The sequence below is a fragment of the Lithobates pipiens genome, unplaced genomic scaffold, assembly GCF_037356315.1.
Source record: "Lithobates pipiens isolate NorthernLeopardFrog02 unplaced genomic scaffold, aLitPip1_a1.2 Scaffold_3, whole genome shotgun sequence".
Classification (NCBI taxonomy): Eukaryota; Metazoa; Chordata; class Amphibia; order Anura; family Ranidae; genus Lithobates; species Lithobates pipiens.
The window spans coordinates 274,298,088-274,315,094 of NW_027507790.1; the positions used below are offsets into that span (position 1 = coordinate 274,298,088).

The 17,007-nt window shown below is 46.8% G+C and overlaps 1 protein-coding gene across 1 annotated transcript in view; it reads right to left on the reverse strand.

Annotated features, from left to right (window-relative positions):
* LOC143941273 (vomeronasal type-2 receptor 26-like) overlaps positions 1-12,138 on the reverse strand; it is an 80,296-nt gene extending 68,158 nt beyond the window's left edge. Inside the window, exons 1-2 of the mRNA XM_077463309.1 lie at positions 11,968-12,138; positions 8,981-9,763 (exon numbers count right to left, since the gene is read on the reverse strand). Of these exons, the coding sequence (XP_077319435.1) occupies positions 8,981-9,763; positions 11,968-12,138 (954 nt within the window). The remainder of the gene's footprint in view (positions 1-8,980; positions 9,764-11,967) is intronic.
* Positions 12,139-17,007: the final 4,869 nt, after the last annotated feature.

Here is a 17,007-nt window from a genome sequence, read left to right on the forward strand (position 1 = left end):
CTATGCATATTGAGTGACATTCTTTCTTGGAACCAGCCCAGTGGGAGTGTCATCCTGCTGTACATTCTGGGAGAGGGTATTTAAGGTATTGACATCACATGCTTCTGGGTTCCGGTCCAGAATATTTTTCTGTCTGCTTGGTCCTGGTCCTCCTGACCAGCCCTCATGGCCCCCATGGCCTGGGGTGCGGATCCATCCAGTTTTAAGTCTCAGGGCTGGCTAGCCCGAGGCAATGTAACTGAGAGGAGGATTCAAAGGTGGTCTGGTGCCGTCTCATCTGTGGAGAGGCCCAGCAACTGCGGAAGCACCCAGGGGAGGACTCTTCGGGAGAAGGCCATGCATAAGGCTGACTTCTCAGAAGGAGCCTGGAGGCTCAGTTGAAGGACACTAAGTAGATCTACACTCATACCGTATCGCTGGACCAACTGTGAGATACTGGTATTGTATGATAGCTCTCTAAATTTAACTATGTCCCTCAGTTGCACTCAAGTCTGTGGCAGAGACTTTATTAAAGTGTTCTACATTCCAGTCTGTGACAGAGACTTTGCTTTATTCAAACACTCTATCGGCTGTTAGGTCTGGTGAGAGAGGGTCTATCTGGTCGCTGTGAGAATCCAGTTGTAAATAGTAGTTCTCTGGATTTCTATAGTGAGAGACTTCCTAATTTTTGCAGTTCCAAGAGTACCTGAACGTCCTACCTAACCTTCTACCCTTCATTGAGAGACTGTTTGTCTACTTTTCTCAAATAATATCCTAAAAAGTGAATTCAGTGTCAGTTTCTAAAAAATTTTGGGCCATCTACCACGGGAAACCCCTAGACGCGAACAAGGTCAAGAAGGTAATGGTAAGCCCAATAAAATCAGCAGCTCATTCGGGGGTCAGTGTTACATATAATTAAACATTTTAAACAGAGAGCACTAGATTCTGCCCTACTTCTTTTGCATATTTATCATATTTGGTGAGATGATTGGGGTTTTTATCCAATGGGAATAAGTGATTTGAAGGAGGAAAGTGATTACCAGCACCACGCCAACCTTCTCTACTATCCCCAGAGGGGAACGCTGCTGATTTGACTCATATGTGAGGTGAGACTGGTGGAGGAAAGCACAAGTAGTTTGGATTTTTTTTTTTTTTTTTTATATTATTTTAAATCAGTTCAATTAGTCACAGTTTTATATATGAACTTTATACTGTATATGAACTTTCAGCAATGCATGTTTATAGATTACCATTTTTTAGTTACACTTGTACCATTATTAATAGTTTTTGATTTATTGCACAGCACTGTTTATTAATTAAAATACAAAGATAACATACATCCGACCCAAAACAGTGTATATTCATATGGGACGATGCTTGTAGAGTAGTAGCATTAAGTGCATAAGGTAAACTTCTCTAGTGCAAAACAGTACTGTAGTATATAAGCCTACTCATTAACAATTGGCATATTTCTCCAATACAGTTATTGTTAAGTCACAACACATAGTAAAACATACTGTATATATAATATATATAGATAGATTCAAAATGAAAAAAAAGACAATATTTAGGGTGCAAACTGTGCTGCTCTATTGTAAATTCAGTTAGGCTAGTAAACACTATTGAACAATGAACAGTGGCGACCATTTTTGCAGGGCGCAGGGGCACTGCCCCCCTACTCCATGCACCCAGTCCCTAATCTACATCCAGGGAGCCGGACGCATGGATTTCATGGAATTTAGACCAATATTTTTTCTTACATATTTTTGTTTAAAAACCCTCAAACGTATATTGATTGGCTTGCACTAAATTTATAGCGTCTACAAAATAGGGAATAGATTTATGGCATTTGTATGGTATTTTTATGGGGATCATAGATTTTTAATGGGACTGCGACATTGCGGCAGACAGATCGGACACTTTTGACTCCTTTTTGGGACCACAGACATTTATACAGCGATCAGTGCCATAAAAATGCACTGATTACTGTCTAAATGTCACCGCTAGGGAAATGGTTAAAACTAGGGGCCAATCAAGGGGTTAAATGTGTTCCCCCATGTATGTTTCTAGCTGTGGGGGGGGGGGGGGGGTGGAACTGACTAGGGGAGGAGATTGATCACTGTTCCTAATTACTAGAGTCTCTCCTCTCTTGTCAGAATGGGGATTTGTGTGTTTACACACACAGCCATTGGTTCGCGCTGCTGTCAATCACATCCACTGATGCGGAGCGCCGGGGGACGGGGCCGTGTGATACAGCGAGCGGCTATAGCAGCCGGCTGTATCATGGGAGCGTGCCCGCAGGTGCTTCTCACCATGCGAGGGAGCTCGCATGAACATGAGAAGCACCTGTGGGAGGAAGCAGAGACAGCTGCCGAGGGACCCCAGAAGATCAGGTTCGAGGCCACTCTGTGCAAAACGAGCTGCACAGTGGAGGTAAGTATGACATGTTTGTTATTTAAAAAAAAAAAAAAATTCACTTTACAATCCTTTTAACTCAGGTAAGGGCTTAGAGGCTGGCTTCTCTGAAGAAATTAAGTCTCTGAGAGTGCCATATGCAGCCTCACCCAATGCTGTGAGGAAAACTGCAATTTTCTTTTCTACAGCCACACTATTTGCTTCCATATACTGCTCCAGCCTCTCCATCCAGGAGCTCCATGATTCAGCAGCACGATCAAATGGTTGAATAAACCCTATGAAAGCCATGTGGGCTAAAATCCACAATCCTCGTTGCCACTGTTATGTCCCTTTGACACAGGGTCTTGCTAGCAATGCTGCCCGTATCTGCTCAGCAAGATATACACAGGCTGGATGCACTTCTTAACCTGGGAAGGGTTTATTACTCACTCAGAAAGCAATGTACATTCTTACATGAAGGAGTCATATACAACAGATCTCCCTCTAATGCCGCGTACACACGATCGGAATTCCGGCCACAAAAAGACCGATGAGAACTTTTCAACGGAAAATGCGACCGTGTGTATGCTCCATCGGGATTTAGCTGTCCGAATTTCCACCAGCCAAAAATTGATAGCATGTTCTCAGTTGTACGTGTTGTACGTCACCGCGTTATAAACAATCGGAATTTGATGTGACCGTGTGTAGGCAAGAAAGCTTGTGCCGAATTCCGTCGAAATTCTGTCGGGAAAACCATCAGAGCTTTCTCCAACGAGAATTCCGATTGTGTTTACGCGGCATAAGTATCATGCATGCTTGTTTCCTTGTTAGTTATTGGGATGTACATTGCACCCCCTTTTGGGTTTCGGGGGGGGGGGGCATAGGGGGTGCCTCATAGTTTTGGGGAGCCTGTCTGGGACCTCTGAATCCTGACAGTAACATTCACTTAAATTTACTACTGTTGCATTTTTTCTGCTTATATAGCTTTATTCTTGCCCTTACCTGTTCCAACTTCAATGCTAGCCCCTACATGGGCAGAAGATTTGCATTTTAACCACTTGTTAAAACTGAAAAAAAACTATTGAAACATAAGATGGGTGGACATTGTGGGGAACTTTTTATTTTATTTTATTTTTTATTAAAGGGATTGTCAAAAACTGTCTGTTGTGGTTTTTACTTTTCAACACTTTTTTAATGAATGGGTAGGGGTACAATGAACCCCATACCCATTACAGATTCTGATAAGCCCCCACCTGCAGACCCCCACAACCACTGGGCCTGGGTTGTGGGGAAAGAGGACCTTGTCCCCATCAACATGGGGACAAGGTGCTTTGAAGAGAACCCCAAAGCACCCTTCCAATGTTGGGAAAGTGGCATGGTATGGTTCAGGAAGGGGGGGGCACTCGTTCTCCCCCTTTTCTGGCCTGTCAGGCTGCTTGCTCGGAAAGAGGTGTGGTATGGATTTTGGGGGGGGACCCAACACCAATCTTTTTTTAATTTTGACGTGGAGTTCCCTCTAAAATCTATACCAGATCCGAAGGGCCTGGTATGAATTTGGGGGGCCTCTACGTGTTTTTTTTTTCTTAATTCTGTCATAGGGTTCCCCTTAACCATTTCAATGCACTATTATATACTTTGCACTGACTGTACTGCATATATATATATACATATGTATATATGTATATATGTATATATATATATATATATATATATATATATATATATATATATATATATATATATATATATATAACACGTTATATATATACAGTGGTGTGAAAAAGTGTTTGCCCCCTTCCTCATTTCCTGTTCCTTTGCATGTTTGTCACACTTAAGTGTTTCGGAACATCAAACCAATTTAAACAATAGTCAAGGACAACACAAGTAAACACAAAATGCAATTTGTAAATGAAGGTGTTTATTATTAAAAGGTGAAAAAAAATCCAAACCATCATGGCCCTCTGTGAAAAAGTGATTGCCCCCCCCTTGTTAAAACATACTATAACTGTGGTTCTCCACACCTGAGTTCAATTTCTATAGCCACACCCAGGCCTGATTATTGCCACACCTGTTCACAATCAAGGCATCACTTAAATAGGAGCTGCTTGACACAGTAAGGTCCACCAGAAGATCCTTAAAAGCTACACATCATGCCGAGACCCAAAGAAATTCAGGAACAATTGAGAAAGAAAGTAATTGAGATCTATCAGTCTGGAAAGGGTTATAAAGCCATTTCCAAAGCTTTGGGACTCCAGCGAACCACAGTGAGAGCCATTATCCACAAATGGTGAAGACATGGAACAGTGGTGAACCTTCCCAGGAGTGGCCGGCTGCCCAAAATTACCCCAAGAGCGCAGTGACGACTCATCCAAGAGGTCACAAAAGACCCCACAACAACGTCCAAGGAACTGCAGGCCTCACTTGCCTCAGTTAAGGTCAGCGTTCATGCCTCCACCATCAGGAAAAGACTGGGCAAAAATGGCCTGCATGGCAGAGTTCCAAGGAGAAAACCACTGCTGAGCAAAAAGAACATCAAAGCTTGTCTCAATTTCTCCACAACACATCTTGATGATCCCCAAGACTTTTGGGACAACATTCTGTGGACCGATGAGACAAAAGTGGAACTCTTTGGAAGGTGTGTGTCCAAGTATATCTGGCGTAGAAGGAACACTGCATTTCATAAAAAGAACATTATACCAACAGTAAAATATGGTGGTGGTAGTGTGATGGTCTGGGGCTGTTTTGCTGCTTCAGGACCTGGAAAACTTGCCGTGATAAAAGGAACTATGAATTCTGCTGTCTACCAAGAGATCCTGAAGGAGAATGTCCGACCATCTGTTCGTGTACTCAAGCTGAAACGAACTTGGGTTCTGCAGCAGGACAATGATCCTAAACACACCAGCAAGTCCACCACCGAATGGCTGAAGAAAAACAAAATGAAGACTTTGGAGTGGCCTAGCCAAAGTCCTGACCTGAATCCTATTGAGATGTTGTGGTATGACCTTAAAAAGGCCGTTCATGCTCGAAAACCCTCTAATGTAACTGAATTAGGACAATTCTGCAAAGATGAGTGGGCCAAAATTCCTCCAGGACGCTGTAAAAGCCTCATTGCACGTTATCGCAAACGCTTGGTTGCAGTTGTTGCTGCTAAGGGTGGCCCAACCAGTTATTAGGTTTAGGGGGCAATCACTTTTTCACACAGGGCCATGATGGTTTGGATTTTTTTTCACCTTTAATAATAAACACCTTCATTTACAAATTGCATTTTGTGTTTACTTGTGTTGTCCTTGACTATTGTTTAAATTGGTTTGATGTTCCGAAACACTTAAGTGTGACAAACATGCAAAGGAACAGGAAATGAGGAAGGGGGCAAACACTTTTTCACACCACTGTATATATATATATATATATATATATATATATATATATATATATATATATATATATTAATACATTGCCTGCACTGTATATATATTCTACACTGACTGTATATATACAAAACCGCCTGCACTCCACTAGCTAACCTACCTAATCTAGCTCAAGTTCTCAATCTCTCTCCAGTAATGCACACTATAGACAGCCGCCGTGTATGCAGCCTTATATAGTATGGGGCCTGGACTTAGCTCCCTGAGATCTCAAAGTTTCCATGAACGCCCATATGTTCGTTTTTCCAAGAACAACGTACTTTTGACTCAAACATCGGGACCATCCCTATTGATCACATCTGGGATTTTTCAATTTTTTGCACTATAAACAAAAAAGACCAACAATTTGGAAAACATTTAATCTTTATTTTTTTACTTTCTGCTATAAAATATATCTAATAAAATAAATTCAGGCCAATATGTATGCTGCTACATATTTTTGGTAAAAAAAAAAACAATAAGCGCATATTTATTGGTTTGCGCAAAAGTTATAGTATCTAGAAACGAATGGATATATACTGGAATTTTAAAAAAATTTTGTTTTTTTGTTTTTATGCCAGTAATGGTGGCTGATGCCGCATACACACGATCAGACTATCCGACGGACTTAGTCTGGTGGACAAACCGCCGGAAAGTCAATCGGACTTTCCGAACGAGCAGATCTGCCCACACACAACCAGACTTTTCCAGCGGACTAGGTCTGCCTGACAATGGCATACCGTACTTTTGAAATGAATGGACTTGCCCACACACGGAGGAAAGTTCTTTTATTTTGAACGCGGCTCCAGGTAGACGGGACTAGCGCAGGGGGTCAATTTCGCTGTCTCCTTCTCCGAGACCGGACACCTCGCTGGCCCCGTCACTTGGTATGGACTTAAAGGGGAAAGAAGAAGAAGAAGAACTTTGGGGTGGGGGGCCGCAGGACCCCCTCTTCCCCAAAGCACTCCCCATGTTGAGGGCACATGGCCTGGTACGGCTCAGGAGGGGGGGCTTGCTCGTCCCCACCCTCCTTTCCTGACCGTCCGGGTTGCATGCTCGGATAAGGGTCTGATATGGACCTGGGGGGAACCCCCACGCCGTTTTTTCGGTGTAGGGCTTCCCCTTTAAGTCCATATCGGGTAAAGGGGCTAGTGAGGTGTCAATCTCGCCCATGGAAGCGGCGACATTGACCTCCTGCACTAGTCCCGTCTACCTGGAGCACGTTCAAAATGAACGGACCTTTCTCCATGTGAGAAAGTCCATTCATTTCAAAAGTCCAGCGGACTAGCACACAGACGGCTGGATTGTCCGCTGGACTCGTAGTCCGACTGACAATTTTTGAGTCAAAACTTCCTTCTAAGTCCGGCGGACTTTTGGGAAAAAAAGTCCCCCGAAGCCCACACACGGGTGGATTGTCCGGCGCACTCTGGTCCGCTGGACCAAGTCCGCCAGATAGTTTGATCGTGTGTATGCGGCAAAAGAGTGACTTATAGCAGGACTGCAATATTACGGTGGACAGTCGGACACTAACGTACACTTTTGATACTTTGTGGGAACCAGTGACACTAATACAGTGATCAGTGCTAAAATTATGCACTCTCACTGTACTAAGGACACTGCCTGTGAAGTGGGTTAAACAACTAGGGCAATCAAAGCTTAAATTGTGTGTCTAGCCAGTGTTTTTGTGTACTGTGTTAGGTTTTGGATTTGCTTTCCATGCCTTTCAAGGCAAGAAAATCCATCACTTCCCCCTGTCAGAATGGAGCTCTGTCTCGTTTACATAGCAGAGCTCTATCCTGTGTGTCTTCCTGATGATCGGTGGGTGCCAGCCGACATCCATTGGCCAGCAACCACTGATTGGCTTTTGCTGGGACTAATAACAGAAGAAGTGGCACGCCAGCAGCACGTGCACCCACTAGGCGGAAGTGCAGAATCACACACATATATGTATACTATACATATGTGATTCTGTAGCAGTAAATCTGCTATGGGATGGTCGTTCAGTGTTTAAACCATACACTTATGCCGTGTACACACAAGTGGAATTTCCGTTGGAAAAATCTTGGATGGTTTTTCCGACGGAATTCCGCTCAAGCTTGGTTTGCATACACACAATCACACAAAAGTTTGCTGAACTTTAGACCTTCAAGAATGCGGTGACGTACAACACTATGATGAGCCGAGAAAATTAACTTCAATGCTCCCGAGCAAGCGTCAAATTTTTTCCGAGCATGCGTAGGAATTTTGTGCGTTAGAATTGATACAGACGCTCGTAATTTCCGATCGGAACTTTTTCCAACCGAAAAATTGAGAACATTCTCTCAATCTTTTGTTGGCTGCAATTCCTCCAGCAAAAGCCCAATGGAGCATACACATGGTCGCATTTTCTGTCCAAAATCTCTCATTGGACTTTTGCTGGTGGAATTTTCCACTTGTGTGTACGGGGCATTAGGAATTTGCACAAGCAGCATATCATTAATTTCTTTTAGGATGCAACCACTGTTTGACCCACAATGAACCGGGTGGTGCTGACAGGGCCCCCCACAGCTCGAATTTCAGCCTATTCCTACTCTGCTTATCTGCTAATAAAAATATATGTTTGGTTGTTGTCGCTCAGTGGAGCTCCTATTCAGACATTGGCCAGAGTGGGACCTGCACTTAGTGACATATGATGAAAATTATACAATTTCCCTGTTCAGACATGAGATCACAAAGTCCAGCAGAGAGAAGTCTCAGAACCAATTCCCTTTGCAGCCCTGAGATATGGTCAAATGCCAAAACCTGAAAAAACATATATTTTCTTCCCCATGTCCCCTCCCCCAACTTTCCTTTTGCGATAAATAACACACTCATTAGTCCATCCCCTCATTTCGGCACGCTAGGTGTGGTCCTGGACTCTGACCTCTCATTTTTGACCCCCACATCCAATCACTGTCCAAATTTTGCTGCCTCAACCTCCCTAACATCTCCAGAATACCCCCCTTCTTTCCAATGTCACCAACAACATACAAATTCCCTTGTCATTCCTCATCTCGACTATCGTAGCCTTCCCTTCTTTGGCCTACCTCTACACAGGTTATCCCATCTATAGTTCTGCTACTAGACTCATCTACATTACCAACAGCTCATTACTCACCAACCCTCTTTGCCAATCCCTCACTGGCTTGCGCTCACCAAACAAATACATTTCAAACTAATTTTACCTGATTAAATCTATTAATGTTAAAACTGTGTTTAAACTTGTTGAAAATATGTATAGCTTCAGCCATAGCTTCTACTGCAATATACACTCGTAGAGGTTCTCTGGAAAGCATACTTTTGTCAATTACTGAAATAAAGAATCTTAATATATTCTGTCTAGAAATGGGAACATTTTGGAAATAAATATTTTTCCCATTTTGAGTTGATGTTATATTGTAAAATGTAATGATCAGATCATCCATCAGCTGTCCAATTTGTGAATATCTTGACAGTAAATTGACATCAAACAAAGTTTCATCTCTAAGAATTCGTGGATCAGAAAATTGTAAAGACAAACTTGTTATAAAATCTATGAAAGCAGTTGTTATATCGATTCCATCTGAAGTCCAGCCTGGGGGAAGGATAAGAATAGTGTTTCTATAAATCTGAGAGTATTTATAAAGGTATCCCCGAGCATTGCTTGTGAAGGAACCACAAAGTATTAAAACTTTACATCGTACTTTTCTAAGTGTGTCTGCCCACTGATTTATTGTAGCAGAATTTTCAGTCATTCTTTTTTCAAAAGCCACACAAATCTCTTGGGAAGCCAAATGTCTCTTCAGAATTTGCACTTCATTCTCTCCGGTATCATCGTCTGATAAAAGTATTCCAACCCAATTCCAGCCAAAATATTTCACTAGTTTGGCAATGGATAAATAATGGACATGATCATTCTGAATGGTCCTAAAAACATGCGGGTAAAGGAGTCTGTCACTTAAAGAGTAATCAGTGGCCCAATAGCTGATCTGAAAAGAGAAGGATTAACTATAAATTATAAGGTGGATATATTTGCAGTTCACAGTCACAATTTGTTTCTGTCCGAATACAATTTCGGACGCATTTTTGGTTATTCGGAGATTCGGATGTATGCAAATCTCTGAATGAAATAGTAACGAATAGTAACAAATTTAGTTGAAATATTTAGTTCATTTGCTGACAAATTCCAACTTTTCAGAATGATTCAAATTTGGATTGGTCAAAAAACAATCAACCAATTTGAATTCTGTGTGAAGAAACAGCTGGTTGTTAAGCAGCGGGCCGGGAAACCAGCCGCCCACATCCTTAACAACCATAAGTCCTCATCTGTTAGTGAACTTCCCCACTAACAGATAAATGTAAAGATAAAGAATGCTGGCAATTGCCCAGCAATAGAAACATTTTTAAAAACGGCATGGGTCCCCCCCCCCCCCCAGTCCATACCCTTCGGGTCTGATATGGATTTTAAGGAGAACCCCACAGTTAAAAAAAAAATGGGTGTGGGATCCTCCCCAAAAGCCATACTAGACCCTTATCTGACCATGCAGCCTGGCAGGTATGGTTTGGTGGCACCGCCCCCTTCCCACATCATGTGACATCAGAAGAGGGCGGTGCCAGTGATGTAACTGGGTGGCCCCACCCCTTGCCTATTTAAGAGCTGTCATAGTGAAGAGACAGCATATGGTGGGTAGCCTATTAGGAGGCAAAGCATTTTTTGCCATTTTTAAAATTTTTGGCTCCGCGGGTGTTGTGATTGATGATGGATGTACATTGAGTGACACATTTTTTTTTTTTTTTAATAAAGGACTTATCAAAATCAGTTTCCTGTGGTTTTTACTTTTTGACACTTTTTTGGTGAATGGGTATGGGTCCGATGTACCCAATACCCATTCACATGGGGGGGGGGAGCGGGATCTAGGGGCCCTCTTGTTAAAGGAGTCTTTCAGATTCCGATAAGCCCCCCACCCACAGACCCCCACAACCACAGCTCAGTGTTGTCAGAAGGAGGCCCTTGTCCCCAAGCACCCACCCCCCCCCATGTTGAGGGCATGTAGCCTGTTATGGTGCAGGAGGGGGGATTCTCACTCACCCCCCCCTTTCCTGACCTGCTAGGCTGCATGCTTGGATAAGAGTCTGATATGGATCTTGGGGGATCCCACGCCATTTTTTAAAAATGTTTGTGTAGGGTGCCCCTCAAAATCATTACCAGACCCGAAGGGTCATGCTGTCTTTTTATATTTTCTATTGCTGGGCAGATGCCGGCATTCTTTATTTTTTTTAAACAGCATTATTTATCTTTACATTCATCTGTCAGAGGGGAAGCCCACTGAAAGATGATGACTCATGGTTGTTAAGGATGCGCTGGTCAACAACAACCTATTTCTTGACACAAAATTTGAATTGGTCGATTGTCGACCAATCTAAAATCTAATCGTTCTGAAAAGTTGTAATTTGTTAGAAAATGAATAAATTAAATACATTTTAACAAAAAGGAAACACAATTTAACAAAAATAAATAAATAAATAAAAATGAATTCCAAAAGCAAACTAAGCAAATTCCATAACAAAACGAAATTAGTAACATAACAAAATTATACTAAACAAAACAGACCACACTGTACAAATATTTAACAATACAACTGATCTTTTAGATTAAATCAGCTTAATACCTTCAATGTGCATTAAAACAAAGATGTTCAAAGTCTTACAGAAGCCGGAGTAGGAAAGCCTGCCCCCTGCCAGCATGCTGTAGAGAAGGATCTTTGCTCTTTGCATTGTAACAGTAGTCTGCCTGAAGACATACAATTTGCACCCTGTTGTGTCAGATCTATAGCTCTCCAATCAGCAAGGGTCAACAGTAATACTATATATGCTAAAGCTTGGACTTATCTGTGGATATGTTGGACCTCATTCAGAGAACATTGACCCTTCTCTGCAGCAGGCTGGCGGGGGACAGGCTTTCCTGTGCAAAATTATGCATAACCAGAAAAACTATACAAATCAGGAGACCTGACATCACCCTGACTTTACTTGTGATCTGCTTGCCCCAGATCACTGATTCTGGCTAGCCAAAAGAGCCAGTGTAGCACCTCCCTGACCCCCAGCATCAGGGATAGCTAATATTTCACCTCAGGGTACTGACCCTAATACGGGTCTTGTTGATACTTGCAATGGACCTAGCCCACCTCCATACCGTCTTGGCCACAATGTCAGACCAGACTAATATGGTACCTGGGAAAAGGAACCACAGTCTCTCGAAATCGGACTTAATGTCCGCGATCAGGTCCCGGACCTTCCGGACTGCCAGATCGTTCCCGCCCGTATGCATCACCAGGACATCCGGGGGGCCCGTCTCTACCCGCATACTTCACCACCTCCCCCAAAACTCTCTCCCACTTCATCCCTGGGATCCCCAACCACCTTAAACAAGCTTCCCGCCTAGAAATACCAAGCTGCCTGCCATCAGGTCTTTGGTCTCCTCTCCTGCCCCTGTAAGATGCACAGCCCTCCACGGAAAACTCCCGTTACATTTCACTCTCCACTTTCCTTTTCCTTTTTTTTATTAAAGTCACAGTTGGAACGCTTCCCCTAGTCGACCGCCAACTGCGGCCTCACATAGGTACGAAATCGGCCAGATTCCCATCTGCCAATCCTACGTACCGCCGCCTCGTCCAACCCACACCGAACAGCTTCTGTAGCTGCCCCAATACAGAAGGAGTGCGACGCATACGCCTTACAATCTAAACCCACCTCCCGTAAACAACGCCTAAATACCAACACAAATTGGTACCTGGACAGAAAAGACCCATCCTCATGCCGCAGGAAAGGCCCCTCCCCTCCCTGTCTCACGCTCCTGAACTCCCGAACCGCCACCACCGGGCACACCCTGGATCCTGGGAGTGCATATAAGGACATTAACGCTCCCTTACCCCGCTGGTCCGTCTTAGACCTGCGCAGCCAGAGCCCGACCCGATCCCCTTCCAAGCTTACCTCCCCATCCAACAATCCCCCAGCCACCTTCCTGGTTGGGCTCACCAACTCCCCAATCCGGAATGCCCCATAAAAGGCCAGGGAAAATGCGGCCGTGAACAGCCGCACCTCATAGCCCGATGCACAGATATACCCCAACCGGCACACATCGCCTGAAGATTTGAAAATGTGACCGGCCTCCTGACATCCTTCTGCATGTGCCACTTACGGTACCCCTTCAATGCCTGCTTTACCCCAAAGTCTTTAGTCCAATCCTTCTCACGCATCAACTTAAATAAGAACGTGAGACCCGCCAGCTTCCGTTCAATGGCGGACACCGACATCCCCCACTCAATATTCCTGGCCACGAAGTAGAGCACCAGCAAACGCCTATCGGGTCCCTGATCACTTACCCCTGCCTCACACGCCAATCCAGACCACTCCGACCAAACCCTTGAGTAAGCTGCCCACGCTGCTGTACTCACCAACTGCCGGATCCATCCTGTGGCGATGCCAATGGCAGCCTCCAAATCCACTCCGGGCAAGGGACCCCCTCCGCCTCCACGCCCGGAGCCAGCTCCCTGAACTTGTCCCACTGAAAACGAGACAGGGAGTCAGACAGCGCATTGTCCATGCCCGGGATATGCACAGCATAAACAAAAACATTTAACTGCAAACACGGAAAAACCAACTGCCGCATCAGCCATATGACCGGAGGTGAAGAAGCTGCCATGCGGTTTACAACCTTTACAACTCCCATATTGTCGCAATTGATGCGCAATTTCAAATTCCTACACTCGTCCCCCCAGAGCTCCAACGCTAACACCACAGGACTGCGGCCAAGGCTCCGCGCTCCACCTGCCCTTGAAAAATGCACCATACCCTGTCGAACCAGCCGCACCCGTGACCAGGTCCACATCAAAGTCCCTGATCTCCCGCTGCAACTCTTCCAACTTGTTCCTAGGCAACCGGCATTCCATCGCCCCGGAATCAATCACTATACCGAGGAAACTGAGCTCCGACGTCGAACCCTCCGTTTTTTCCGCCGCCAAGGGGACCCCAAACCTGCCTGCGATGTGCTGCAACGTAGACAGCAGAATCGCACACACAGCAGAGGCAGGCGGGCCCACGCAGAGGAAGTCATCCAAATAATGGATAACCGACTCCAAGCCTGAAACATCCCTCACCACCCACTCCAAAAAGGAGCTAAACGTCTCAAAATAGGCACACGAAATCGAGCAACCCATAGGCAAACACTTATCCACATAGAATTGACCACGCCAGTGGCACCCCAACAGCCAAAAGCTGTCGGAGTGAACCGGGAGCAACCGAAAAGCCGATTCGATATCGGCTTTAGCCATCAGTGCCCCCCTTCCATATCGCCGCACCCACCGAACGGCCGCATCAAACGATGTATACGATACAGTGCACGCCTCAGGGTCAATGAAATCATTGACTGAGCCCCCTTTTGGAAAGGACAAATGATGGATCAGGCAAAATGTTCCCACCTCCTTCTTGGAGACCACCCCCAACGGGGAAACGACCAGGTCAGGCCAAGGCCTATCCCCAAACGGCCCCCATCCACCCCAGGGCCACTTCTTTTCCCAATTTGTCATCCACCACCCCCGGATGCTGCAAAGCCGACTTCAAGTTCTCCACCACCGGCGGCACCGCCGTCAGCGAGCAGGGAATCCTAAAGCCGTCCCGAAACTCTGCCGCCAGCAACCGAGCCGCTTCCCACTCCGGATACCTACTTAGAAAAGGAAGCATCCTTGCCAGTATCACCGGTGTCCTCCCTTTTCTGAGCAGAATCTCCGGCCCGCTTCCCTTTCCGGAAACATCTGGACAGCATGTGAGCTCCCCCCGCTGCCGGAGCACTCATTCTTGAACTTGCACGTTCCCCCAAATTTGCAGGCGCCTTCATTGTACTGCCAGCATACCCCCATTTCTTTCCGGCCAGCAGTCCTGAGGCTGGCGCACTCCCGCCCCCCCTGAAGAAACTGAGGCGGGGCCCGCGCCAAGGACATAAGCCTCATCCAGAGGCTGATGTCTTTGTGGTCCCAGCGCAATTCAGGCCGCACCGCCTTGCGCTACCTGAACTGCTCATTGTACCTGATCCACGCCACCCCCCATACACCCCATAGGCCTCCCCTATCGCATCCATATAACAGAATAACGCCTTCTTCTCCCCGATGACGCTTGCCAAAATGGCAAACGCCTGCAGCCAATTAGAAAAAGTGCGCGGAATCAGCCGATACCGCCGCTTTTCCTCATCCTCCTTCTTGGAATCATCGGGCTTGACCCTATCCAGATTAAACTTTTCCAAAGGGAGCAGTGGGGGCTTTAAATGAGCCCCCAGTGGACCCTCAAAACACACGTAAACCTCACACCGTGCGGCGTCAGCCAGCCGCACAATGTCGGACCGTGCAGTCGCCTCCTTAGTCCCCTTTTCTGCCACCGACGCCGTAGCCGCCCCTTCCCCGGCCGAACTCAGTGCGGATTGCGCCACCGTCACTACGTTCCCCGCAGCCCCGGTTACCCCCCCTGCACCCCTACTGCAGAAGCCGCCCACGGGGCCACCGTACTCGGCTGTCCCAGCCCCCTCTCGAACTTCCCCACTAATGCCCTCAGACCTTCCAACAGGTCCTGCATCTGGGCGGCGGGTTCCTCCATGGCGGGGGGTTTTTCCCCTGTCATCTGAACCCCGGCCCCCCTTTTTCTTGCCTTGCGGGCACTACCGACCCCCCTGCACCCTCCTGAACCACCCCCAACAAACCCTGCAAAGCAGTAGTCAGCGACATCGAATCATGTGACTCACCTGGCTGTCCAGGAGCTCTCCCCACAGCCAGACCGGTGACATTCCTTGCTCTCCTTGTGGTTCTTCATTGTCCGAGATCTCCCCTTCGGACCTGGCCTCCTGATCCCAAGTAGGCGGGGGCGTAAGCCCCCCGGGGGAAGAGACCCTGGAGGCCGATGCCACTGCCTGCGACGGCGCCGCCACCCCTCCGGCAGAGAAGTCCCTGGCATACTGGCGGTGAGCACCAGCCCTGCCAGCCCCCAGGATGTCCGGGCGCCCCTTCCACCTGTGCTAGTAGAACACCCTGCAGGCGATCCCCAGCCCTGCACAGGATGTGATGCTCCAGTCCTGCCACTGGCTCTCTTCTCCACCATGGATCCATCCAGCTCAGCCATCCCTCCTGCATAGCTGGGCCCTGCTGCTGCTGATCCCTTCCCCCTTCTGTCTCTCACTGGGCTGGAACCCTGACCTTGTGCGTCTTCCACCCCTCCCCCAGACACAGGCCGGCGGCGTGTGGACCGCCCCAGGCCTGTAGTGTCCCGCTGTGGTCTCTTTGCTGGGGGGGATCGACCGGTCCTCCCCTGGGCTCCTCAGCACATGAAGTGGCCGAGCAACAGGCCCTGGAGAAAAGCGCGCTGGACGCCGTGACCTCTGCGCGCGTGGGATCCGCTCACCAGTCCCCGGGTCTGTGCCTGATGCATCCACCATCTCCCCCAATTGCCTCCATAGCCAGTCCGGCCCACGCTCCTCCGCCGTCCTCTGCAATCCCGCCAGCAAAGCCTCCATTTCCGCCATGATAGAGGAGCAGTGAGTAAAACTGCCTCCTCTCTCTGTCTCCTTCCCCGTACAGCACCTTTGCTCCGCCCACTCCACTCTTTTATCCAGCTCCTCCTCCCTCTCCTCTCTCTCTCTCTTTACTCCTCCCCTACTAGTCCTTCTCAACTTTTAACCCCTACCTATGCTGCCTTATCCAGCACTGTCATGCCCGACCCTTCTTTACCTTCCTTCCAGTCCAGCCATTCCGAGGCTCCCTTTTCTGGAATTCTGTAAAGTCCTAATAACCTCTGGAGAACATCCTAACTCTTTTAACTCCTGCCTTTCATTCTCCAAGCCACTAGGGCAAGTCATGATGGTTGCGGATGTAGGATATATCCTTGTGACAGGAGATGAGCAGTCACCGGCAGAGTGATCGATGGGCACACGCTGAGATTCATTGCCGGAGAGAACCACGGTATGCGAGGCCAATAAGGTAATACTGGAATGACTGTCAGATTCTCTGCCAACAATCTCTTCAGGAATTTCAGGATTAGAGAAATTGGAGGGAAGCCATATGCCAGTTGTTCAACCCAAGGATGGGTCTAGGTGTCCATACCCTCCGCTAATGGATGAGGGTAGCATGAGAGGAACTGGCTCACCTTGCAGTTGGTTGATGAGGCAAAGAGATCCAGTTGCGGACACCCCCAATCG